General features: G+C 43.2%; 2 protein-coding genes across 2 annotated transcripts in view; both read right to left on the bottom strand.

Annotated features, from left to right (window-relative positions):
- Window positions 1–27,152, bottom strand: part of LOC142197275 (cystatin-like) — a 376,276-nt gene that overhangs the window by 73,611 nt on the left and 275,513 nt on the right. The gene's annotated exons all lie outside the window — the stretch shown is intronic.
- DSTN (destrin, actin depolymerizing factor) lies at window positions 325–25,987 on the bottom strand. The gene is made up of 4 exons (XM_075267450.1): window positions 25,831–25,987; window positions 13,639–13,910; window positions 5,187–5,263; window positions 325–525 (listed from the first exon to the last, which is right to left on the bottom strand). The coding sequence occupies exons 1-4, from the start codon at window positions 25,831–25,833 to the stop codon at window positions 416–418; spliced, it is 462 nt and encodes a 153-aa protein (XP_075123551.1). The 5' UTR covers window positions 25,834–25,987; the 3' UTR covers window positions 325–415.

The raw sequence follows: 27,152 nt of genomic DNA, 5'->3' as shown, positions 1-27,152 counted from the left end.
GGAAATGAAATGAGTGGTTCACATATCTTTGTACACCCAAAAAACAATAATTGTGTACTTACAAATTGGAAGTATTGGACCCTAGACCCCCATTTACATGTGTAAACAATATGGCCAAAGTAACACTCCATCCATGGTGACATGACAAGCATAGTCCATAACCAGGGTAATATTGTTGAAGGAACAGCAACCCCCTACCCCACCACAACATTTCCCATTTATAGCACATTCCCAATGCCCCATACTAACCCCTTTAATTTGGAACTAGAATAACTTTTATATGACTGAATAGACAGAAGTGATCAGATGTTTGAGGGACAGAAATGTTGAAATAGTCATCATTTTTTATTTTATTTTTTTGTCTTAAAGAGGTGTAGATCCACTGTAAGCAGCCAGTGTTAGTGGCACTGAGTATCTATAAAGGCTGACCCTCTATAGATTTAATTTCGCAATTTGAGAGTTTATCCGCCAGATTTTCCATTGTGAATTCATCCAGGCCGTGGCACTCCCAATATTTACTGACTCCTAAACAAGAAAGAAATTTTTTGTTATTTTTGTGCAAAAACTCATTCAGCTTTTTTTCTTCAACAAAAAAAAACAAAAAAAAAACGGAAAAACTTCTTGGGAGAATCGATCCAAAAAAAAAAGGAATGGCCAAAGGAACATAGCTTAAAAAACAAAACACGCCTTCTTCGCCTCGCTGCCCCCGCCTCCCAGGTTAGTGTTTAAAGAGCTAGGAAGAAGGCGGGGCTTGTGGCTTAGGCAAGTGTGGGCGGGTACAGGGCGGGGAGACGTGAAGTACCCGCCCACACTCTCCTAACCCGCCCACACTCTCCTAACCTGGGAGGCGGGGGCAGTGAGGCGAAGAAGACCGAGAACACCAGGCACCGGACCAGCCATCTCTGCTGGTAAGTGGACACCAGGTGGGACTAAGTAGCCAGAGGATTAAAAAAAAAAATCCTCTGGCTACTTAGTAATTTAAAAAAATCACTACACAGCGTGGATTCTAACAATTAAAGTGTTCAATTGTTAGATTCCATGCTGTATAGTGAATAGGATTGTTTTTAAAATCCGATCTCCGATTAGTAAAAAAATCCCATTGACTTGCATTGGGATCGGAATTGGGATAAAGATCGGGTTCAAATGAAAAATGATCAGAAATCGGATTTCAAAATCGATCCTGAAAAGTCAAGATCGGCTCAACTCTACCTCTAAGCCTGTGTATGAAATTACAGGTGCATAGTATGTACAGCGGCTTGCAAAAGTATTCATACCCCTTCAACTTTTTCCCATTTTGTCACCTTACAACCACAAACTTAAATGTATTCCATTGAGATTTTAAGTAATTAGACCAAAACAAAGTAGCCGATAATTGTAAAGCGGGGGGAAAAAAATGATACATGGTTTTCAAAATTTAAAAAAAAATAAAAAACTGAAAAGTGTGACGTGCAAAAGTCTTCAGCCCCCCTATATCAATACTTTATAGATCTACCTTTCGCTGCAATTACAGCTTAAGGCCGGAGCCCCACGGGCTGTAAACGCAGCGGTAGAGCGCTGCGGAAGGAACCGCTGAGTGAACGCACTGCGATTCTTTCCGCAGCGCATTCAACAGAAAGTTCGCAGAGTTTTCCTCCACGGACTTTCTGTTACAATTTTATCCATGGGAAAGCCGCCAGCGTTTCCGTAGATATAATTGACATGCTGTGATTTTCAAAACCGCAACGATTTTGAAAATCGCAGTGTGTCTAAAGTGGGCATGGGATTCTCATCCCCTTTGCTTGCACTGTAAAACGCCGCGATTTTTCCCGCAGCGTTTGCGGCCTAAGGATGCTTTCACACAGAGTTAACACTCCACTCATTCTAACAAATAAACACATTCAGAGTGAGTGGAGTAAAACAGAATCCCGTTGACTTCAATGGGTTCGGTCTTACGTGCGCTACGCATTGAAGTCAATGGGAGGTTTTTTTACGCGCGTATCACATTGAAAGCAATAGGTAAAAAAAGCTTCCCATTGACTTCAATGGGTAGCACACTTAAGACCGAACCCATTGAAGTCAATGGGATTCTGTTTTACTCCTCTCACTCTGAACGTGTTTATGTGTCATAATGAGTGGAGTGTTAACTCCGTTTGAATGCACCCTAAGTCTTTTGGGCTCTGTGCCTCTAGAGACTGAGATTTTTTCCCATTCTTTACAAAATAGCTCAAGCTCAGCCAGATTGGATGGAGACGTCTGTGAACAACAATTTTCATGTCTTGCTACAAATGCTCAATGGGATTTAGGTCCGGAATGTGACTGGGCCATTCTAACACAGGAATATTCTTTGATCTAAACCATCCCCTGTAGCTCTGGCTGTAGGTTTAGGGTCAGTTCACACGTGAAAACCGCCTAGCTTATTTGTGCGAGGTAAAAAACCTCGAGGAGTTTTTTTGACGCTGTTTTTTGCATTCCACGCGGTTTTTGACGAGGTTTTTGACGCGGTTTTCGCTAGCGGTTTTCGCTAGGGTTTTTTTTCCTATATGTGCTATAGAAACTGTAGGCGAAAACCGCGCGGTTTTTTGCAAAAAAACGCGCGGTTTTGTGTGCAAAAAACCGCGCGGTTTTTTACTGCGCGGTTTTCGCCTCCCATTCACTTCTATGCAATTCTTCAGGCGTTTTCCGCCTGAAGAAAGGTCATGTCGCTTCTTCAGGCGGAAAACGCTAGGAGGAAAAAAAAAGCTAGTGGTCTACATAGACCACCATGTTAAAGGAGAGGTTTTTGAAGCGAATTCCGCTGTCAAAAACCTCCCCTTTGCCCACGTGTGAACTAGCCCTTAGAGTCATTGTCTTGCTGGAAGATGAATCTCCTTCCTAGTCTCAAGTCTTTTGTAGCCTCCAATGGGTTTTCTTCCAGGATTTAGCTGCATCCATCTTCCCATCAACTCTGACCAGCTTCCCTGTCCCTGCTGAATAAAAGCCAGCTTTCCCCCCATGATGCTTCCACACCATGTGTCACAGTGGGGATGGGGTGTTCAGGGGGATGAGCAGGGTTTAGGGATGAGCGAATAGCGTTCGATCGAGTACATGTTCGATTCCAGTCGAACACCATGTGGCAAACCCTCTAAAAATTTGATTCCCCTCCCACCTTCCCTGGCGCTTTTTTTGCACCAATAACTGCACAGGAGAGGTGGGACAGGAACTACTACAACGGAGGCAAAAAAAAAAAAAATCGGAAAAAGTAATTGGCTGGCTAAATCAGATGACCTCCAATTTATACGAACAGTGGATTTAATATCCGGTTCATATGAGACTGTGAACTATGTGACTGTGAGACAGGGATAGATCTACAGGGAGGGTTAGCTAGGGATTACCTTTATTTAGGTGGGATTGTCACTCACCCAGCTCTTTGGTCGTGATCCCTGTCAGCTTGCGATATGCCTGAGCTGACTTTTTCCCATAGGAATGCATTGACCAAATGGTTATCAAAATTCTAATCAAATAAAAATCTGAAAAGTGTGATGTGAAAAAATCTTCAACCCCCTGTACTCTGATATCTCTAAATAATATCCAGTGTGCACAATTGCCTTCAGAAGTCACTTCATTAGTTAATAGAGTCCAGAGCAAAGCTGAGTGTGCAGCAGGGTTCAGCGCATCTCTGATGCAGCAGAACTGAGTGTGCAGCAGGGTTCAGCGCACACTCAGCTCTGCTACATCTCTGACGCAGCAGAGCTGAGTGTGCAACAGGGTTCACATCTCCGGTGTAGCAGTGCTGGCTGTGCGCTCAGCTCGACTGCATCTCCAGTGTAGTCGAGCCGAGAGCACGGCCAGCACTGCTACATCTCGGCATAGGAATGCATTGACCAGCGTTGATTGGCCGAATGCCATACAGAGTACAGCATTCGGCCAATCAACGCTGGTTCTGCCGGAGACTCGTCTGTGAGGAGGCGGAGTGTAAGATCGGACCACAATGGAGACTGCTGTGGGCCGATCTTAGACTCCGACTCCTCCGGCAGAACCAGCGTTGATTGGCCGAATGCTGTACTCTGTATGGCATTCGGCCAATCAACGCTGGTCAATGCATTCCTATGCCGAGATGTAGCAGTGCTGGCCGTGCGCTCGGCTCGACTACACTGGAGATGCAGTCGACCTGAGCGCACAGCCAGCACTGCTACACCGGAGATGTGAACCCTGTTGCACACTCAGCTCTGCTGCGTCAGAGATGTAGCAGAGCTGAGTGTGCGCTGAACCCTGCTGCACACTCAGTTCTGCTGCATCAGAGATGCGCTGAACCCTGCTGCACACTCAGCTCTGCTCTGGACTCTATTAACTAATGAAGTGACTTCTGAAGGCAATTGTGCACACTGGATATTATTTAGAGATATCAGAGTACAGGGGGTTGAAGATTTTTTCACATCACACTTTTCAGATTTTTATTTGATTAGAATTTTGATAACCATGTAAAAGTTCAAAGAGTATGAATACCAAGCCACTGTATATACAGCCACAAGAGTATGAATACCAAGCCACTGTATATACAGAAGAATCCTATAAAAGTTTATAGATGCCATATTTCAACCATGAAACCATCAATCAAAGTTTCTCAACCTTATATAGCAAAGAAGTCTGGAGTTTAGGGCCTGCCATTAGTGAGGAAGGGGGAAGTGATTGTGGGTGACTCTGTTGGCGGTATATAGTAAGGAGTCACAATCAGGGCTCCATTAGGGGATGTAGCAGTGGGAGACACAAAGCAGTAAGGATAGCTTGGCGGGGGCATTGAAAATGGAATGGAGAAGAAGATGGGTAGAGGGAGAAACAACTGGGCAGAAGTTGTGAGGAAGGGGACTATCAGGTTAAAGACGAAACAATACATGATAGGGTGGGAATAAGAACAAGAAGACAAAATGGCACGTTCTGTTGCGAAAGAGGAAATTAAAAAGTGACGGGGCTGGATGGGGACCAAGAGGAAAAGCAACCTGATGGGAGTAATATCAAAAGAAGTCCTAATATGGCCACCAAACTGCCCAATCTTGGCAACAAAAACTGTAAGCATCCTATATAAATTAAGATTGTGACGGTTAATTTAATTTGGTCTGAGCACTTTTATTGGCGCATATCTGGAATATTTATACCCTAGTAACAATGAAATGAGTGGTTTCATATAATGTATTTATTTTCATAGAATTTTCATAAAATAACTCGGTACGTACCATTAAATGTTCGGGTTAAGCACGGTTTTGAGCTTGCATGCATTAGTTTAGCTTTGATGGTTGCAGATTCTGGAGCCCTTGAGAAACAATACAAATTGTAGTATTTTAATCATATTTACAGCAAAATTCATAAACAGCAAAAATAAAATAAGCTCTAGTTCCCCAATCTGACCTCTAGAAACTTAAATAGGTCATGATCAGCACCGCACCTCTAATGAGGCGACGTGAGGCGCCCGTGTCTGGAGGCGGTCCGGGGGGGGGGTGCGGCAGCCCGGGCAATTTTTTTTCCCCTCAGAACCAGCACAAGGAGAGCTTCCGCTCTCTTTGCGCTGGTTCAGACATCTACGTATCAGCGTAGGCGGCGTCATCACGCCGCCTACGCTGATACACAGACGTCCTGTGAGAGAAGAGAATGCGGCCCCGGCAGCGGGAGCAGCAGCGCGCGGGCGGTCAGTAAGTATAACTCTTTTTTGTTTTATAATAGGCCGCTTCCTGCTGGAGTATCTACCAGCAGGCAGCGGCCTATTTACCAACCCGGACCTGCTCACTGCCGCCCCCGCTTCCCCTTGTACTTTAGGCCGTGGCGGGCGGTAGTGAATAGGCCCGGGCCAGGCCACGATCCCACTGCCGCTGATATTATACTCGGGGGTATTTTCAGACCCCCCAGTATAATAATCGGAGCCCCAGGGGAGGTAAGAGAACATAATAAACAGTGTTACTTACCTCTCCGGGATCCGGTGTTAATCCAAGCATGCTTCTGGGCTATATGGTAATGCCCAGACATCACGTGGTCTGGGATATTACCATATAGGCCCGAAGCCTGTGTTAGCAGTACTATATAGGCCCAAAGCCTGTGCTAGCAGTACTATATAGGCCCGAAGCCTGTGCTAGTAGTAATAGCCTGTTACTGCTAGCACAGGATTTGGGCCTGTATGGTAACAGGCTGTTGCTGCTACCACAGGCTTTGGGCCTATATGGTACTGCTAGCACAGGCTTTGGGCCTGTATGGTAATATCCCAGACCACGTGACGTCTGACACATTACCATATAGGCCCGAAGCCTGCTAGGAGTAAAATCGGATCCCGGAGAGGTGAGTAACACTGTTTATTATGTTCTCTCACCTCCCCTGGGGCTCCGATTATTATACTCAGGGTCTGGAGTTCTAAATTTAGGCACCCCTAGCGAAAAGATTACTGCAAGACAAAGTGTTGTAAACTTGGCGAACTAGCAAGCCCAGAAACACACAAAAGAGACTACACGCAGGAAGGAGGAAAATGGTGAGGAAAGTTGTTACGGGAAACCACAAAGACAAACTACACACAAGAAGTCTCTCACCACTACTCCCAGGCTAGCAACTGCAAAACTCTTGAATCCTCTAGAATAAGTTGAACAATTAGGGACCGTTCACACGGGCACAGAGGGGCTGATTATGGCACGTAATCCACTTCATAATCCGCCCCTCACAATGGTGGTCTATGGAGATCGCTAGTGTTCTTTTTTCCGCTAGCGGCATGTTGCGAGCTGCCCTTTCTTCAGGTGGATATTGCGTCTCGCTGTGCCACAGCATCCGCCTGGCGGCAGCAACCTCCAGAGTCGGCCCATTCGTTTGAGCCAACTCCGGAGGGGGAAGCTGCGACTGCGACAGTTGTGGCAGGCGGGTTTTGACCCGAGAGTGACGTCACTCTCAGTGCTAAAATCCGCCCACCGCCCCCCGTGTGAACTTAGCCTTAGAGTGTACTGAACTTAGCAGTACACCCAACTTAGATGAACCAATCTATTTAGTCTTTTCCACACTTCATCATCCTGTTCAACATCTCTTTATTATCAAATATTTAAAAACTTATTTACAAGATTAACACTTATATATACACCTAAACACATATTTCAAAAATTTACCAAAACTTAATTTAACCATTATCAATCTGTTTAGACATTTTGTCAAATAAGGGTGCATTCACACTGAGTAAACGCTAGCTTATTTTGTAGAGTAAAATTACACTTGTAAATTTTGCTATCCCATTGACTTCAATGATATTTTTTTACAAGTGTAAAAATACGCCTGTAAAAAATACGCCTGTAAAAATACGCCTGTAAAATGTCATTGAAGTCAATGGGATAGCAAAATTTACAAGTGGAATTTTACTCTACAGAATAAGCTAGCGTTTACTCAGTGTGAATGCACCCTTACTGTGCATTTTTCTTATACTTCACATCCTTATACCATTTGCTTACATTCGCTGGGTAACCACACTCCAAAGCTAATACCAACAATAAATCCATGGAGGAATCCTCTAAATGATGCACATCCAACAACTCCCTGGCTAATGGGTCATTAATTGAGTACTTTTCAAAAAAACTTTACTTGATCCTCATGAAAGGACTTAAAGGGATTCTACCATTAAAAATCTTTTTTCTGTGGCTAACACGTCGGAATAGCCTTAAGAAAGGCTATTCGTCTCCTACCTTTAGATGGGATCTCCGCCGCGCCGTTCCTTAGTAATACCGGTTTTTACCGGTATGTAAATTAGTTCTCTGGCAGCGATGGGGGCGGACCTCAGCACTGAAAATGCGATGAGGGCGTCCCCACCGCTGCCCGAGAACAGGATCCTGCGCAGCCTCTATCTTCTGCTGGATCCTCCCCTTCATTCTTCGTCTTTCTTCTGACGCCTGCGCAGTTGGCTCTGCCACTGAGACACTAGTAGAGCCGACTGCGCATGTGCGCAATTGCGGCCTCGGAACTATGGCCACGCATGCGCAGTCAGCTCTACTAGTGTCAGAGCTGACAGAGGTGAAGCCGCCGAAGAAAGACGAAGAAAGAAGGGGAGGATCCAGCAGAAGATAGAGGCGGCGCAGGATCCTGTTCTCGGGCAGCGGTGGGGACGCCCTCATCACATTTTCAGCGCTGGGGCCTGCTCCCATCGCTGCCAGAGAACTAATTTACATACCAGTAAAAACCGGTATTACTAAGGAATGGCGCGGCGGAGATCCCATCTAAAGGTAAGAGACGAATAGCCTTTCTAAAGGCTATTCCGACGTGTTAGCCACAGAAAAAAAGATTTTTAATGGTAGAATGCCTTTAACAGCCCCTTATCTAGTATGCTTATAATTATATACTGAATTTTCCAAAAAAAAAGGAACATCCATTGTCCATTTATCTATGAAGGCTCCAAGTATTTCCTTACTAGGTTTTTTATAATCCGCCTCTATTCCTTCCCATAATTCAGCTTTTACCATATCCTTTTTGTTTTTTTTAACCTCTTCCACTTTAGCATTATCAATAACTACATCATCCATTATTTTAACTTCCTCTAATTCCATATTTATTTCTTCCATTTTAACTGTTTTTAGCAAGGACTGTCCACTCACCAACAAGTTTAACTCACACATGTCCACAGTCAGAGCCCCAACAAGTGAGGTCTCCAGGTTAGTCTTCTCTTTCACTCTCTTTATCACCAAAGTCTCCATCATAGTCTCTCTTATCTTCCCAGTAGCAAAAGGCTTCATTACTAGAGATGAGCGAACGCCGTTCGATCGAATAGGGATTCAATCGAATATCATGGTGTTCGATGTATTCGTTCACAATCGAATACCAGGCCGCATACGCAGTAAAAATTTGTGTCTCCTTCCATCTTCCCTGGCGCATTTTTTGCACCAGTAACTGTGCAGGGGAGGTGGGACGGGAACTACGACAACGGAGGCAGTGAAAAAAATTTAAAAATCCCATTGGCTGCCAAAAACATGTGACCTCCCATTCATAAAAACGGCCGCCGCCCTATTCGCCATTTTTGCCGTCAGACATAGGAAGAGAAACAAATCTGCTGAGGGCTAGATAGCGATTAGCTTCAGATAGGCAGGCAAGAACTAAAGAAGAAAACCAACAGCTCTTCTCAGAGCTATACACTGTAGGGACATCAGTCCAGCTTTCCCCGGACGGTGGAAAACAGGGATATACAACAGGGATATACAGGGATATACAACAGATACAAGTTCATATATAGTTCATATATGTAGTTCATATATACAGCTTTCATTATTGGCTGTCCGCACACAGAATAGCCAGAATCCACAGCAATTACAAGTTCATGTCGCTGGAAAAAGCCTTGAATTTGGGGGGGGGGGGGGAATGCCTGAAACATAGCATCGATCCTCAGCAGTGACTAGCACAATATAGAGCTGAAAAAAGCCTTGAATTTTGGGGGGGCCTGAAACATAGCATCAATCCACTGCAATTACAAGTACATATAGCTTGAAAAAGCCTTGAAGTTTGGGGGGGCCTGAAACATAGCAGCAATCCACAGCAATTACAAGTTCATATAGCTTCAAATTACTGAGGCCACCTCCTCTGAGATCCCAAGGGAACTTGACAGGAGTAGTGTATTGCAGAAAAAAATGAGTAAGTGTAGGGCACAGAGGGATCAGAGAAGACAGAGCTGGGGTCGGTCAGGTACTCCCGCAACATGCACCTGTACTTGTCCCTCCTGGTGACATTAGGCCCCTGAGTGGTGGTAATTTGGCCAGGGGGGCCATTAACATGTCCCAGACCTAGGAATAAGTCTTGCAACAGGGTAGAGTTTTGCATGCCTTTGCCTCTACCCACCGTTTTTGCTGCTTAGCTTCCCTCCACATCTACACTGCTTTCGCCCCTAGACATTACCACAGTTTATGCCTCTCCTTCTAGCCACCTTTTTTTGTTGATTTAGCTTCCCTCCACATCTACACTGCTTTCGCCCCTAGACATTACCCCAGTTTATGCCTCTGCTTCTAGCCACCTTTTTTGTTGATTTAGCTTCCCTCCACATCTACAATGCTTTCGCCCCTAGACATCACCCCAGTTTATGCCTCTGCTTCTAGCCACCTTTTTTGTTGATTTAGCTTCCCTCCACATCTACACTGCTTTTGCCCCTAGACATCACCCCAATTTATGCCTCTGTTTCTAGACACCTTTTTTGTTGATTAGTTTGCCTGCCCATCTACACTGCTTTCGCACCTAGACATCACACCTGTTCATGTCAGGTCGGTGGCCTCATCGTCCACCAAGACCTCTTCCAATTGCTCACTGTCCCCATACTGAAAACCGCACATAACCGCAGCTTGGGCCTGGCCTGCGTTGTACCCTGCACCCTGCTTAACGCAGCTGTCATATCCAGAGTTGTGATGAGCACATGCTAATGTTTCGTGTCCAGTGGAAAGGATGGGAAAGGATTTCACATAAGTCTGCCACCCATGGAAACTCATGGCGCAGAAACTGCGGGAGCTGACTCTGAGGAACCCTTGGGTTTTGGACATGGTACTACATCAAAGGTCTCTGCTGCTCACACACTCTACTCAACATGTGGTATGTTGAGTTCCAGCATGTGGGGACGTCGCACATCAGCCGGTGTTCTGGCAGATGGAGGCGTTGCTGGAGGCTTCGGAGGCTAGCAACGGCTCCTGTACGCTAGCGAAAGTGGGCGCACAAGCGCCGCACTTTCACCAGTAGCTTGTGTACATTGGGGTATGTTTTCAAAAAACGTTGCACCACTAAGTTAGAAGTGAGCCAGGCATGGAATGTGTTGGAGGCTGGCAAGCTCCAGAGCCGCTACCAGGTTCCTGCCGTTATTACACAAGACAAATATGCCTGGCCCCAGGTGTAGCAGGGAGAAACACATTGCCATCTCAGCCAGGATGGCATCCCTGACCTCAGAGGCAGTGTGCTGTCTGTTCCCTAAGCTGATGAGCTTCAGCGCGGCCTGCTGACGTCTCCCCACGTCAGTAGCTGGGGTCGATTCAATGGCGGAGGAGGGTGGTGTTTCAGCACTCCTGCCGGGAATATTGGGCAGGGGAGACAAAGCAGGACACCAGTTAGCAACCCGGTCCCAGCCTCAACTACACTCATCCAGGCTCACGTTAAGGGCCATAAAAGTGAATTTTGGGAGGTCTTACCACATCACTCACATCCACAATGATAGTTCAGGGTGGGGACTGAAGGATTTCCCATTGCCTATTCCATCTCTGGTTGTCATGGGGAACGTGATTTAAAGGAGTGCTTGTTAATGTTTGTTGAGCTTAAATTGGGGTTTGTGTCCATCCATTTGGGGAGTAAAGAAGGTTTCCAGGTATTTTCCCACTTTGATAGAGGTTTTTTTGAATGTGGAAAGTGTGTAGTTGTTAGGCTGTGATAGTGGGGTAATAGAGGGACTTTGGTGTGTTAGATGCCCCCAGACATGCGTCCCCTGCTGTCCCATTTGCATTTTAGAGGTGTTGGCATCATTTGCTGAGGTGTGATAGTGGACTTGCTGACCCTCCTGAGTCAAATGGTGGGATCCCCTGAAACAAAGCATTTTCTCCCATAGACTATAATGGGGTTCGATATTCGTTCGAATAGTCGAATATTGAGATGCTATTTGGAACGAACATCGAATATTTTACTGTTTGCTCATCTCTATTCATTACCATCAATATCAAATTTCTTTATCAAAATGACTCATATATTCATTCTTTATCCAAACTATACATCTTCTCTTTCCATTCCACACCTTTGCATGGTTAAGAAATAATTTATCCAGTTTGTCATATATAGCCAGTCTTCTAATGAAGTCTATTACAGTCTCTACCGGCACAAATGGGTCTTCCATAGATACAAACAACTTTTTCTTAGCTCCCATCACCGAGGATAGCATAGTCACTTTCCTCTTCATCTCTGGGGGGCCCCCTCATGCCATCGTGCAAATGCCTCTTCCTTCAAAGACACATCAAACAACTTTCTCAATTTGTTCTTTTGCATACAAACAATACCTTCTGATCTGATCCTCAAGATGTCAGTCAGTATCCAGAACACATAGATCTTGTCCCAATCAACCAGCTCCACATTTGTGTTCAAGAAGAGCCGCAAGCAGTTCTTCTTCTTCCTCAAATCCATTTTTCAGCAAATAAATCCACCAGTCTACTCCACAGTCATGTATGGCGTGAGTGGATCACTCCCCGTTGCCCCCGGGACTAATCCCACCCCACTATAGCAGCAACAGGGTGACATTCGGGCTATGAACCAAAACGATCACTGAAGGCAGAGGGGCAGGGTACCGAGGAGCACCTTAGGCCAAGACCAAGCTTGCACAGTTAAGTACTACACTTTATTCCAGCCATGAGGACAAGCAGCAATCCTGGCCAAGAATTAGCTGCAACTACAACCAAAACCAGCAAGGAATTAAAAGACAGCCAAACTAAAATAGAGCATGGCCACACCTGATAGGATGATAGAAATGAACACACCTGAGGCTTCCAAACTCCAGCAGACAATAAGGAAGTACATACACCATAGAGACAGAAACTATACACAACCAGGCAAATAGCCACAAGGCAAAGAACCAACCAGGAAAGCCACAAGACACCGGTTCAAATCCTGACAGCTATGTTGCTTATCAAAAGGAGCATTAGATTTTGGTACAAGATGGAAGGACATAATATCCTATTGTAAATACAGCATATGCAAAATGTAGATAATAAAATAATAGTAATATAAAACAGACTGTATGTTTACATCCAACACAGAACAGATTCCCCGTGCATTTTTGCATGTAATTCCCCTAGTGTATACTTAGTTTTAGTAAAGGAATCTGTCTATAAAACATAGTGTAGAATACAGTCAGGACTCTTAGGAACCCATCTATAAAACATAGTGTAGAACACTGTCAGGGCTCCTAGGAACCTATCTATAAAACATAGTATAGAATACTGTCAGGACTCCTATGAATCTATCTATAAAACATAGTGTATGACACTGTCAGGGCACCTAGGAACCTATCTATAAAACATAGTGTAGTACACTGTCAGGGCTCCTAGGAACCTATCTATAAAACATAGTGTAGTACACTGTCAGGGCTCCTGGGAACCTATCTATATAACAGTGTATAATACTGTCAGGGCTCCTGGGAACCTATCTATATAACAGTGTATAATACTGTCAGGGCTCCTAGGAACCTATCTATAAAACATAATGTAGAATACTGTCAGGACTCTTAGGAACCTATCTATAAAACATAGTGTAGAATACTCTTACGACTCCAAGGAACCTATTTATCCAATATCCAGCTCTAGTCTGGAGGAGTGAGTGTCTTCAGGCCAAATCGCGAGGCAAAACATCCTGAAGAATGAGCATCTCGCTTTTTTTTTCCCGGGAGCCGGAACAAACGGGCTCCCGGAAAAAAGAACTGAGTGGCTTCCATTGATTTCATACGGATACAGCCTCAAAAGCCTGACCAAAAATCTCTGTGTGAACTTACTCTTAGAGTGTGTTTTGAAAGGGCACGGGGCTAGGGATCCAGTTATACCACTAGTTCATACAGAAAGTTCACATAAAGAAAAACCATTTTATGAGCAGCTTTTATCCATTAAATATGGGGGCGGCTTTTTTGAACTAACCACCACACAAGGACAGAAATCTATTTGTTCTATGTTCTTAAAACCTTCAACTTACCACATAACAAAAATCAAGTCTTCTTTTTTGGATTCTCCAGTTATGTAGTGAATATCCAGCAGGGCATAACAGCATTTTTTTTCAGGAAGTAATGCTTTTAAACGTGCAAAAAAATTAGCACAGTCATTTGTCAAAATTTCTTTCTCTTTGTCAACAATGATGGATTTTTCATCTTCACTGAAGCAAAAGAAAGCTGCTTTCTTTCCACTCTTCTTGAGCTTCATGTCCATGAACAACTTGGGGACTGACTCATCAACTCGGACACCTGATGCCTGCGTGAAGAGCAAAAAACACAATTACTATTGACCGGCAATACTGTACAAAGAATGTATTCATCTCTGTAAATCCCTTCTTACACAAAAAAGCCATCACAAAACCTACACAAGAAGCCATCTAATGTATTTATGTGATTCTAGACTAGTGGAATTGAATAGAGGAAACATACCTAAACATTAGAGATGAGCGAACAGTGAAATATTCAATATTCGTTATTCGTTTCGAAAAGCCCATCAATATTCAACTATTTGAACCAATATCGAACTCCATTATAGTCTATGGGGAAAAACCGTTCGTTTCAGGGGAACCCACAATTCGACTCAGGAGTGTCACCAAGTCCACTATAACATCTCAGCAAATGATGCCAACACCTCTGCAATGCAACTGGGACAGCAGGGGAAGCATGTCTGGAGGCATCTAACAAGACCAAGTCACAGTTTTACCCCACCATCACAGCCTAACAACTACACACTTTCCACACTCAAAAAAAAACACTATGAAAGTGGGAAAATACCTGGAAACCTTCTTTCCTCCCCAATTGGATGGACAGAAACCCAAATTTTAAGCTAAAAAAACATTACCAAGCACCCCTTTAAATCACGTTGCCCATGACAACCACAGATGGAATAGACAATGGGAAATCCAAAAGCCCCCACTCTTAACTGTCATTGTTTATGTGTGTGTGATGTGATAAGACCATCAAAAATTCACTTTTCTGGCCCTTAATGTGAGCCCTTCCAAATTAAGTTAGAGGCCCTTAAGCTGAGCTACCAGCAGAGATTGAGGCCCTTGAGGTGACTTCAGCCTTCTACCTGCAGAGTTTTAGGCCCTTTAACTTAGTTCAGCCTTGCACCAGAAGAGTTTTTTGCCCTTTGGGTGAGTTGAGCCTTGCACCAGCAGAGTGTTAGCCCCTTTAAAATTCGTAGCCCCTAAAAGGGTGGTTCCAGAACCATCACTCATTGTGTGGGATTGATGCAGTGGATTGGACTGAGGACCCAGACATTGACCTTGATTTTGATTGGGAAATTGATAACATTTTGGCATCAAGTCCTGGGGGTAACTTTTATTTAGAGGACTGCAAAGGTGGAGAATTGGCTGCAACCACTACTACTGGTAATGGTCCTCTAATATGGGACTATACATTACCTCTACAGGGTTCTGATCAGGTGTTAATAGTCCAAACAACATGCTCCAGTACTTTAAATGTAGATCAGAAACCACTTTCCCTTCCGACACCAGATTTAACCAAGCTTCACCATCATCATCCTGCTGAGATGGAGCCATTAAAGGAAACCTTGCCTTCCAAGGCATGTCCTGGAGCTGCGACTGAGCCAAATCTAAACACAGAGTCCTTTGCAACTGAACAAAATTGAAGAGTAGTGTTTTTGGCCCTTAGTTTAAGTTGAGCCTTGCACCAGCACATGTCCTGTAACATCAGGCGGGCCCTAAGTTCTGCACTTTGCACAAAGTTCCACTTGACCACCGATGCATGGACAAGTGCATGCAGCCAGGGATGCTACATCTCAATCACGGCACACTGGCTGAACGTGGTTGAGGCTGGGACCGGGTCGCAAACTGTGGCGGCCTGCCTTGTCTCCCCACCCAATATTCCTGGCAGAAGTGCTGAAACACCACTCTTCTCCTCTTCCTCCTCCTCTGCCATTAAATCGACCCCAGCTACGAGCTGGAAACGCTGCAACAATGGTGTGGGGAGACGTCAGCAGGCCATGCAGAAGCTCATCAGCTTGGGGGACAGACAGTACACTGCCTCTGAGGTGAGGGATGCCATCCTGAATGATATGGCAATGTGGTTTTTGCCACTGCACCTGGACCCAGGCATTTTTTTGTGTGTGATAATGACCGGAACCTGGTAGCAGCTCTGGAGCTTGCCATCCTCCAACACGGTCCATGCCTGGCCCACGTTTTCAACTTATTGGTGCAACGGTCTTTAAAAATGTACCCCAATGTTCTCGAGCTACTGGTGAAAGTGCGGCACTTGTGCGCCCACTTTGGCAAGTCTACAATAGCTGCTGCTAGCCTCAATACACTCCAGCAACGCCTATATCTGCCTGAAGCAGCGGCTGTTGTGCGAGGTCACCACACGCTGAAACCCTAGATATGATATTTTGAGCAGGGTGTGTGAGCAGCAGAGACCTTTGATGGAGTTCCATCTCCAAAACCCAAGGGTTCATCAAAGTCAACTCCCTTAGTTTCTGCACCATGAGTGCCCATGGGTGGCAGACTTATGTGAAATCCTATCCCATCCTTTCCACTGGACACTTTACAAACTCACTAAAATCTCTATGAAAGTGGATAAATAATTTGAAAACTTCTTTCCTCCACATTAATATGGACAGAAACATAACTTTAAACGGAAAGAAACATTAGCATGCGCTCATCACAATTCCTGATATGACAGCTGCGTTAAGCAGGGTACAGGGTACAACGCAGAGCAGGCCCGAGCACCAGGAACAGGTGTTACAATGGCTAGCGGATAATGCTTCCAGCTGCTTTTCCACCAGCCAGTTAGCCACTACCTGCAGTCCTGGTCTGAAAAGACCCCAGAGTATAATAATTGTTTATGGGTGTCCACAGTGGTGCATTATACTGTGTGCAGGGGCCACTAAGGGACATAATACTGTGTGCAGGGGCCACTAAGGGACATAATACTGTGTGCAGGGGCCACTAAGGGACATAATACTGTGTGCAGGGCCACTAAGGGACATAATACTGTGTGCAGGGCCACTAAGGGTCATAATACTGTGTGCAGAGGCCACTAATGGACATAATACTGTGTGCAGGGCTTACTAAGGGACATAATACTGTGTGCAGAGGCCACTAATGGACATAATACTGTGTGCAGGGCTTACTAAGGGACATAATAGAGTGCGGAGGAGGGGGCGGGTCGAGGTCTTCGACGTCGGTGTTGGGGGGGGGGGGGCCATGTCAAAAGTTCGCCACGGGGCCCCGCCATTCCTAGTTACGTCACTGAGCAGGGGAGAGACCAGCAGGGTATTCGGGAGCAGCAGGGGCTCGGTAGGGTGAGTATTATTTCTTTTCTTATTTTATAGCATTCTAAGCAATTTACCAATTCATATATAAATATATGTTAAAAGTGAGACTGAATAATACTAATTTTTAAAAAAATTGTGCATATTCCACTATTTTTTTTAATACATTCAATTTTACATTTACATTTTTGGTTTGTTTTTACATAGATGAAATCCATCTATAACGTCCTATCTGATCCTAGAACCAGGTCCACAAATCATTTTAGTTTTTTTTAATACCAGACAAATAAACCTCTACAGACTACTAATAAATATTCCATTTGGCCAAATACAAAATTACAATAGAAAGTCACTTTTTACTTTTTGATACGCTGAAAAAGAACTCAAGACAGAGAATCCCATTCACAAAGGCTAGAGAGTAATTTAAAACCAATCGACTAGGTCATTTTCCTTGAAAAGACTGAATGGTTTCCTAGGCTTTGGGCCAATGTTTTATAGTCCTCTAGTATCGCAGTGAATACCTTTGAAGGTTGGATTGCACATGGTGTACTTATACTCTGAGCATTGTATGCTTAAAAATGCTCTCTTTGACCGTGCCATTTAACTATGATAATGCCAAGAAAGTGGAGACCATTACATAGAAGTAGATAGGCTTCAAAAAATTGTCTGCTGAATAGTATCAAGTAGGAAAATGTCAATACCGGTGGGTCCAAGGCGAGACACTTCGATGAGACGATACATGAGATCAATATCATCAATAGTATCATAATGGCAGTAACCCCTTTGTAGAAGAGACTCTTGGCCGACCAATATCTCTTTATAACCAATTATGTTCATCTGGTTATTTTAATAAACCAAAAACTGCAAAAATGTTTCTACTTTTATTACACTCAGACTTTTTGGAGTGGTGTTTTTTTTTTTTTTATGTAGGGCTCACGATCTACATTTTTCCCTATCAATATGTCTTTGGAGAAGGGGAGGAAATCCACGCAAACATGAGGAGAACATACAAACCCCTTGCAGACGTTATCCTTGGCAGGATTTGAACCCAGGACTCCAGCACTGCAAGGCTACACTGAGCCACCACATTGCCCCATGGAGTGGGTGGGTTTTTGTCATCCGTCTTCTCATGTGTATGGCTCTTGATTTGATGTGGTATTTGTAGAAGGCCATAACCCAAAGACAAAGGTACCATGGGGTCATAAAAAAAGGTCATTGTAAAGTATACTAAGAATCTCACGTTCATGTTCCTTGTACAGTCTGTATCTTTTTCCTCTTTTTCTAGACTTTTTTTTGCAGAAGGGTTGTACACTTTATTACACAATCTATTGTGTAAGTGTCAGATGACCTATGAGAATGAAACCTGTATGACTGTACTTTGCAAACAGAGTAAACAGGAGTTTCCAAGGCAATAAGAAAATTAAGTTCCCATGCCAGCGACATTGTCACATCCAGATTCTACCTGTCTACAAGTGTGCATTCTTCTGAGAAAAGGTGAGGTTGGGTTGTTGGGACTGTTGAAGACAATGTCTGTATATTTCAAAAAACTTACAAAAATGCACTGAAATAAAAAGATATATGTCGTACCTCACGGTTACAGGCACAATGCACATGTGGTTGTTGATGTGGTTCATTAAGGATTGATATACTTCGTATATACAGTGAGTGTATATCTTTTATACATATTTTCCCTACTGAATTATGCAGATGCTTGCTTTGTTTCACATCGATGATGCACCTCGTCCTCGGATCAATTATTCATTTCGTAGTATGTTCACCTCATGTGACGTGTGGTGCTTGGTCATAAACTTTTAACATGTAATACAAAAAAACCTCTGGACTTAAAGGGGCTACGTATATTTGTTTTAAAGATTTTCTCTAACCATCTTAGTGGTGGCAGTCTTTTGTTTTGACCGGTCACCGGCGGATACGACCACGAATGCAGGAACTTTCTATGGGCAGGCACTTGTCTGAAACCCAGCCATGATGTCCTTATTGTTGTTGTTATTGTTTATGTATATAGCTCCATTAATGCCATGGTGCTGTACATTATTATATTAATTTCATGGTGCTGTACATTATTATATTAATTCCATGGTGCTGTACATTATTGCATTAATTCTATGGTGCTGTACATTATTATATTAATGCCATGGTGCTGTACATTATTATATTAATTCCATAGTGCTGTACATTATTATATTACTTCCATGGTGCTTTACATTATTATATTAATTCCATAGTGCTGTGCATTATTATATAAATCCATGGTACTGTACAATATTATATATATTCCATGGTGCTGTACATTATTATATTAATTCCATGGTGCTGTACATTATTATATTAATCCCATGGTGCTATACATTATACATATTCCATGGTGCTGTACATTATTATATTAATCCCATGGTGCTGTACATTATTATATTAATTCCATGGTGCTGTACATTATTATATTAATTCCATGATGCTATACATTATAATCCCATGGTGCTGTACATTATTATATTAATTCCATGATGCTATACATTATAATTCCATGGTGCTGTACATTATTATATTAATTCCATGATGCTATACATTATAATTCCATGGTGCTGTACATTATTATATTAATTCCATGGTGCTGTACATTATTATATTAGTTCCATGGTGATGTACATTATTATATTAATTCCATGATGCTATACATTATAATCCCATGGTGCTGTACATTATTATATTAATTCCATGGTGCTGTACATTATTATATTAATTCCATGATGCTATACATTATAATCCCATGGTGCTGTACATTATTATATTAATTCCATGGTGCTGTACATTATTATATTAATTCCATGATGCTATACATTATAATCCCATGGTGCTGTACATTATTATATTAGTTCCATGGTGCTTTACATTTGGGGGTTACATACAGTACACAGAATATACAGGTAGCTATAAAACTAACAATGACCGACTGGCACAGTAGGGTAGAGGGCCCTGCCCGCGAGGGCTTACAATCTATGAGGGAAGGGGGTAGAGACAGAAGGAGATGGGGGAGACTGTACAGATGGAGGTGCGGTGATAGTGTTATTGGGGGTTGTAGGCCTTCCTGGGTAGATGAGTCTTCTGGGCCTTCTTGAAGCCTGTGATTGTGGGGCTCAGTCTTATGTGTCTTGGTAAGGAGTTCCAGAGTATGGGGGATGCACGGGAGAAATCTTGGAGACGATTGTGTGAGGAGCGGATGAGGGCAGAGCGGAGTAGGAGGTCATTGGAGGATCTGAGGTTACGTGTGAGCAGGTAGCGGGAGATTAGGTCGGGCGGCCGATGAAGAATTGGGGAGAGGTGTATTATTGTGTTCTTAAGTCCTTCATAACTTGTCCACAATAAGGATATCATGGCTGAGTTTCTGACAAGTCCCAGACCATAGAAAGTTCTTGTATCCATGGTGATATCCACCTACATCCTATCAAGGCTCCACTGAGGTGGTTAGAGAAATTGAATGAAATGTATAGGTATTTTTATCAGTATACTGTATGTTATAATGTCTGTCTGCCTCTATAGTGGGATCCTGAGGTATAGATATGCCTTTGCAAACTTTCTACAAAAAAATCTAATAAAATATAGAGAAAAATTTTGCAAAATGTTTATGATTGTGTGTACACAGCTCCTATCTCGACCTATGTATCTCCATGGTAACAGACCGCAAACAAAAGACTGTCAACACTAAAGTCACACTCCATTCGATCTGTTCCTGTAATCTATGAACTGAACGCACACGACAAGTGAGGAACAGACTGAAGGGAGTATAACTACAAGATCAGACTACCTATTATTCGTATGTCGTCTGTCCCTGTAGACAACATAATAGCTGTGAACACAAAATGGATGTCCAAGATTCGCAAAAACTACCGCACAATCAGAAGATGGAGGAAACATAATAAAAATAAGTATTACAAATCTTGAATTTCCTGTCTTTCCAGTGCTGCGGTTTTTATCCTCCCCCCACTGGTGTTTAGTTACAGGGCTGGGGCGCGCCCTGTTGACGTGTCGCATAGAAGCCAGTGACTGCCTGGAGCACATACAAGTGCATCTCAATAGATTAGAAGATCTTCAAAAAGTTTTTTTTTTTTTTTTTCAGTAATTCAGTTAAAAAAGAGAAACACATATATTATATGCCAAGGAAAAGCCAAAAGTCAGAAAATTAGAGTATTATATAAAACCTACTGTAAAAAAAAACTATTGAACACAGAAATGTTGGAAAGTCTATCTAGTAAATGCCCTCAATACTCGGTGGGGGCTCCTTTTACGTGAATGGCGGCATCAATGTGTCATGGAGGGACCGGCCTGTGGCACTGCAGAGCACGTGTTATGGAAGCCCAGGTTGTATGATAGCAGCCTTCAGATCGTCTACATTGTTGGGTCTGGGGTCTCTCATAGATTCTCTATGGGGTTAAGGTCAGGTGAGTTTGATGGCTCATCAAGCACAGTGATACTGTGGTTATTAAACCAGGTCTTGGTACTTTTGGCAGTGTGGACAGGGACCAAGTCCTGTTGGAAAATGAATATTCCATCTCCAAAATGCTTGTGGGCAGAGGGAAGCCTGAAGTGCTCTAGAAACTCCTGGTAGACGACTGCGCTGACTTTGGTCTCGGTAAAACACAGAGGACCTACACCAGCAGATGACATGGCTCCCCAAACCATCAATGATTCTGGAAACTTCTCACTAGACCTCAAGCAGCTTGGATTGTGTACAGCGCCCTCTCCGCTCTTCCTCCAAACTCTGGGAATGTGATTTCCAAATAAAATGCAAAATTTACTTTCATCTGAAAACAACACCTTTGATTACTGAGCAACAGTCCAGTTCTTTCTCTCCTTGGCCCAGGTAAGACACTTCTGTCTAATGGTCATGAGTGGCTTACCACGTGGAATGCGACACTTGTAACCCATGTCCTGGATACGTCTGGGTGTGGTGCTCTTGAAGCACTGACTCCAGCAGCAGCCCACTCCTTGTCAATCTCCCCCCAAATTTTTGAATGGCCTTTTCTTAGCAATCCTATCAAGGCTGCAGTTGTCCTGGTTGCTTGTGCACCTTTTTCTACCACACTTTTTCCTTCCATTAATATGCTTTGATACAACAATCTGTAAGCGGCCAGCTTCTTTAGCAATGACCTTTTGCGGCTTACCCTCCTTGTGTCAGTAGTCTTCCCCATGATTGTGTCGCCTGCTGAACCAGACTAAGGGACCTTTACAAACGTTAAATGTTTGTAATGACGCAATATAATATATGGGTTTCACATTTTCAAATGAATTGAATAACTTTTTGATGGTATTCTAATTTATTGAGATGCGCTTGTATGTGTGACGCCAGTGCATTCTTGCAAGCAAAGACTGTCGGGGGGGGGGGGGGGGGAACAGTACTGGAGTTGTAATCAATTCCACAGGTTAACAATGCTCCTTTTGTTATTAGACACTATTCCCCGCTTGTGTCCCAATTTCAACTAATCTCAGACAACCCCTTTAAGGCTGAGGCTCCATGTTGCGGAAACGCAGCTTTTTTTGTTGTTGCAGATTTTGCTGCCTTTTTTTGAGCCAAAGCCAAGCTCCAAACGAATGGGAAATACACTCACCGGCCACTTTATTAGGTACACCTGTCCAACTGCTCGTTAACACTTAATTTCTAATCAGCCAATCACATGGCGGCAACTCAGTGCATTTAGGCATGTAGACATGGTCAAGACAATCTCCTGCAGTTCAAACCGAGCATCAGTATGGGGAAGAAAGGTGATCTGAGTGCCTTTGAACGTGGCTTGGTTGTTGGTGCCAGAAGGGCTGGTCTGAGTATTTCAGAAACTGCTGATCTACTGGGATTTTCACGCACAACCATCTCTAGGGTTTACAGAGAATGGTCCAAAAAAGTAAAAACATCCAGTGAGCGGCAGTTCTGTGGGCGGAAATGCGTTGTTGATGCCAGAGGTCAGAGGAGAATGGCCAGACTGGTTCGAGCTGATAGAAAGGCAACAGTGACTCAAATAGCCACCCGTTACAACCAAGGTAGCCAGAAGAGCATCTCTGAACGCACAGTACGTCCAACTTTGAGGCAGATGGGCTACAGCAGCAGAAGACCACACCGGGTGCCACTCCTTTCAGCTAAGAACAGGAAACTGAGGCTACAATTTGCACAAGCTCATCGAAATTGGACAATTGAAGATTGGAAAAACGTTGCCTGGTCTGATGAGTCTCGATTTCTGCTACGACATTCGGATGGTAGGGTCAGAATTTGGCGTCAACAACATGAAAGCATGGATCCATCCTGCCTTGTATCAACGGTTCAGGCTGGTGGTGGTGGTGTCATGGTGTGGGGAATATTTTCTTGGCACGCTTTGGGCCCCTTGGTACCAATTGAGCATCGTTGCAACGCCAAAGCCTACCTGAGTATTGTTGCTGACCATGTCCATCCCTTTATGACCACAATGTACCCAACATCTGATGGCTACTTTCAGCAGGATAATGCGCCATGTCATAAAGCTGGAATCATCTCAGACTGGTTTCTTGAACATGACAATGAGTTCACTGTACTCCAATGGCCTCCACAGTCACCAGATCTCAATCCAATAGAGCATCTTTGGGATGTGGTGGAACGGGAGATTCGCATCATGGATGTGCAGCCGACAAATCTGCGGCAACTGTGTGATGCCATCATGTCAATATGGACCAAAATCTCTGAGGAATGCTTCCAGCACCTTGTTGTATCTATGCCACAAAGAATTGAGGCAGTTCTGAAGGCAAAAGGGAGTCCAACCCGTTACTAGCATGGTGTACCTAATAAAGTGGCCGGTGAGTGTATATAGGAGGCTCTTATACTTCTACATTATGCTCAATACACTCCAGATTTTGGCTCATAGCTACGTTTCCACGACGTGGGGCCTCAGCCTAATGAAGACTGTTTTGCAAAGTTCATTAACTTCTTTGATGTACTGCAACACCAAACCACATACAAAAATGTGCCAATTGTGAAGCTCACATTTACATCGATTCATGTGGATGGGATTTTCAAAACTCTATTTGCACACAACAGAAAAAATCCACATGGAAACATCAGCAAGCGATTTGTAAATTTGCAGCATGTTCATAATATTGCAAGAAAGCTGCTGACTTTCACCAAGGACGTTATCATTTGCAATGCATGAGAGCAAAATTTACAGCAAATATGTGGCAAAAACTGTACCCAAAACCACCTGAAACTGCAGACTATGCTGTGGTTCTATCTGCCAAAAAAAATTGGTTCCAAAATTGTAAATTCCCTGTAGTATGAAAATGGTTACAGTGATACCTCTCCAGGAGACCACTCCTTTGAGAAACCTTCACTCTCTTAAACACCAATTTTCTCGGTGACCAATATTCCTCCCATTTTACCAGGACATTCCCTGGTGGTACTGGGTGACAAAAGGGACAGGTTATATGTATAATCCACACAAAAATGGCCAGACTTGGGGTGTAACCAGACGGGCTTTAAAGTTCAGTATGGTCAAGGTTAGTAGTGAAAGGGGACCAAAATTTACAAAGATGCCGTGCTGGAGACCGACAATGATGGATCATCTTGAGCCTTGACATGGGCAAGTCTTCTTCTGCGAAAACCTTATGTAAGTGGAAATTTTCTACATCTAGTTTTATGTACTTGGCTTGATCTTTATCATATAATAATTTCACTTCCTCATTGGTAACACGGAGTGACATAGACTAGTATGCCGCACAACTCAGCAGGTAGCCATATTTGCATAGACACAAATTCTGCGCAATGGACCTACGTGAATATGCATAGCGCAGCAAAACTAATATTTTCCTATACAGGATTTAAGTAAGTAACTTTTCATAGGTTTCCAATATGGCTTCTCGCCATAGAATTTCGACATGAGAAACAAGCTGCAGTATTTGGCCCGGCGGCACAATTCCAGAGCTAGTTGGAACATGTGAAATATTTCTATAATTATAAAGGATTGAAGGCAAGTAAAAACATATTTGTCGATCTTATAAAGCTATTTATTGTGTATAGTCAGCTTTATTCATCAAGTCATAGCCGTTTCCAGTGTCGGACTGAGGTTCCTTGAGCCCACCAGCTAAAATTAATGTGGAGCCACACCCTCCAACAAACCTTCAAATCTGCATGACCATCAGCGCGTTAGAGCCTGGGCCCTCCGGAGGAACCTTTGGGCCGACACTGGCCGTTACAATATATAAAAGGCTAAAGGTTAATGTAAAAATACTTTTTAATCATGGGATACATTATGAGCAAATAAGGGGTACCCAAACTTGGAACCCTTCCTAACTCTGAATGACCCACATGATAGGCCTATCGAAGCTCAAGAACATTCTTAAGACGAACGAGCAGATATAAAACTACAGATTACGGGAAACTGTTCTACAAATTTGATTTTTCCCTCAACATTATGTAAAACTTTGGCTCGATTCTCATTTATTTGAGCATTAAAAAGGGTTTATTTTTTTGTTTTTTTTACATTTTTAGAAGATTTACAATTAATTATTATCAATATTAAATACAAATACAAGAATTAAAATAAAGGCGAATGAATGCAACGCAACTTAAGCATAAAAGTCTTAGTACAATCATTGTCGTTGTAAGTGACAATATACAATAGTTTTACATATAAGATCATAGAATAAAATCTATTTACTCGTCATATGTCTAAAAATAATAACGGTTACATTAAATAAAATACGATCTTTAAAATCGCAAATCGTACGTATATATATATATATATATATATATATATAATGTATAACATAGATAGATAGATAGATAGATAGATAGATAGATAGATAGATAGATAGATAGATAGATAGATAGATAGATACATTAGATTTCTTTTTTTGCTTTTATTTTATCATTACTCACCATGTTGCGTGCGAGATCACAGGCTGTGAGATGAACTTGTCGGGACCTGAAGATGTAGCGATGTCTTTTGTGTGTGCACCAGTTGATTCTGTGCAGGTGAAGTGCTCGGGAGGGTCACAGAACATCAATGACGACAGCCTAGGGTTGGGCGTAGCTCTTAGTCACACAGTGGTGGCACTGGCTTACAGGCTATTCAGAGAGAAATAGGAGGAGACAATGATGTACAAAGGCTCCATATGTTCTTCTTACCTGGGAGTCTTTTTCATGCGAGACTTGCTAGACAAGTTGACTTTTATAAAGTGTAGCTTCCTCTTGCACAACTTAACACTAAATTATATAATTGTACTGTAGAGTAAGACGACTTTGTAACTGCAAAACTCCACAAGTCATTGCAAGACATAAACTGGTTATATACGGTACTATATGAGGGGCTTTATTATATATACAGAATTGTCCTCAAAACCTGGAGATTAAAGAGGACTAGAGATGAGCGAATATGCTGGATCGAATACCTCTGCCACATAGCTCCCGCTGCAAAAAAAAAAAACACTTCCGGGGCTTCGGACTTTTACTGCCCCTCCCACCTTCCGTGGCGCGGGGAGCCATGCTCGATCGAGCATATTCGCTTATCTCTAAAGAGGACCTTTCACCTACTAGGGCACATGCGGTGTAATACACAGCTAGAAAGCCGACAGTGCGCTAAATTCAGCGCAGTCAGCTTTCCCGTTCTGTGCCCCCAGTGAAGAGCTATCAGTGCCGGTAACGTAGTTCTTCGCTGTCAGAAGGGCGTTTTTGACAGTCAGTCATAGGCTATAGGTGCTGCTGTAAGGAAGGGGGTTCCTGAATGACTGTCAGGAACGCCCTTCTGACAGTGAAGAGCTACGGTATCGGCACTGATAGCTCTTCACCGGGGGCACAGAACAGGAAAGCCGACAGTACACTGAATTCAGCGCACTGTCGGCTTTCTAGCGTTACCGTATATAAATCCGCATGTGAATTTATATGCAATCCGTCCATTGCACACAGACATACTATAGTAGTCACATATCGTGTTCCAGGACGTATTAGGTTTACACAAATACAGTTATTACTCCCTACATAGGTAAGCACAGATATTATCAATAGTAATCCTGGAAATTCTACTTCATTCCTCTGGTGGGGAAAACTTTCATACCAGATCAGAACTGTATACAGGCAGCCATGTCAATTCATTCACTTGTATCACATCACCCCAGTGTTTTTTTTACCCAGACTGGAACCAAGGAGGAGACCCTGTGTAATGCAAAGCTATTCTGAATGCGCTCAGTAGCATGAAATATACA

This window comes from Leptodactylus fuscus, chromosome 3, assembly GCF_031893055.1.
Source record: "Leptodactylus fuscus isolate aLepFus1 chromosome 3, aLepFus1.hap2, whole genome shotgun sequence".
Lineage (NCBI taxonomy): Eukaryota > Metazoa > Chordata > Amphibia > Anura > Leptodactylidae > Leptodactylus > Leptodactylus fuscus.
This window is presented reverse-complemented; position numbering and strand designations above follow the sequence as displayed.

Coding starts and splice junctions, on each gene's coding strand:
- DSTN (XM_075267450.1), bottom strand. Junction 5,264..13,638: donor GACTTGATTTTTGTTATGTG/GTAAGTTGAAGG, acceptor TTGTTTCTCAAG/GGCTCCAGAATCTGCAACCA. Junction 526..5,186: donor CTTAACCCGAACATTTAATG/GTACGTACCGAG, acceptor TTTCTTGTTTAG/GAGTCAGTAAATATTGGGAG.